At 59.8% G+C, this 487-nt stretch overlaps 1 protein-coding gene across 1 annotated transcript in view; it reads right to left on the reverse strand.

The window, feature by feature from the left end:
- Window positions 1–236, reverse strand: part of LOC103782499 (scale keratin-like) — a 1,318-nt gene extending 1,082 nt beyond the window's left edge. Inside the window, exon 1 of the mRNA XM_008950270.1 lies at window positions 7–236. Coding sequence (XP_008948518.1) covers window positions 7–236 — 230 coding nt within the window. The remainder of the gene's footprint in view (window positions 1–6) is intronic.
- Window positions 237–487: the final 251 nt, after the last annotated feature.

Consider the following 487-nt stretch of genomic DNA (forward strand, 5'->3'; position numbering starts at 1 on the left):
TGGAGCCCCCCCAGCCCCAGGGAGCCCCCAAAGGCGGGGGCTCCGGAGGAGCCCACCACAGCTTGCTGGGGGAAGGAGCTGAGGATGGGGCCGGGGAAGGTGACGACCACGGGGGGTGGTTGGATGACGGCCGTGGAGTCGGGGCACTGGCGGACACACGGCTCGTTGCAGCTGTTGGCGATGGGCTGGGGGCAGGCGATGCTGCTGCTGGGGGGGCACAGGTCGTAGCAAGACATCTTGGCGGCAGGGATGACAGCGATCCTGAAACACAGAGCACAGAGCTGTGTAAGGCAAAGTACAAGATCTACTGGAACAACAGGTCGAGGCTTGGTGCCGAGTTGTTGAGGAACGGGCAAAATGATCAGCAGATGCACAACGCACGTAAACCTTCCTGCCAATCAGCATTGCTCTGAGCTTCCCCATCCACTAATCCCTGCACTTGTCACATCCACCAAAACTTCTGGAATTGCTGTTGCTTTTTTCTCTC

The sequence above is a fragment of the Merops nubicus genome, unplaced genomic scaffold (genome assembly GCF_000691845.1).
Source record: "Merops nubicus isolate BGI_N331 unplaced genomic scaffold, ASM69184v1 scaffold7072, whole genome shotgun sequence".
Lineage (NCBI taxonomy): Eukaryota > Metazoa > Chordata > Aves > Coraciiformes > Meropidae > Merops > Merops nubicus.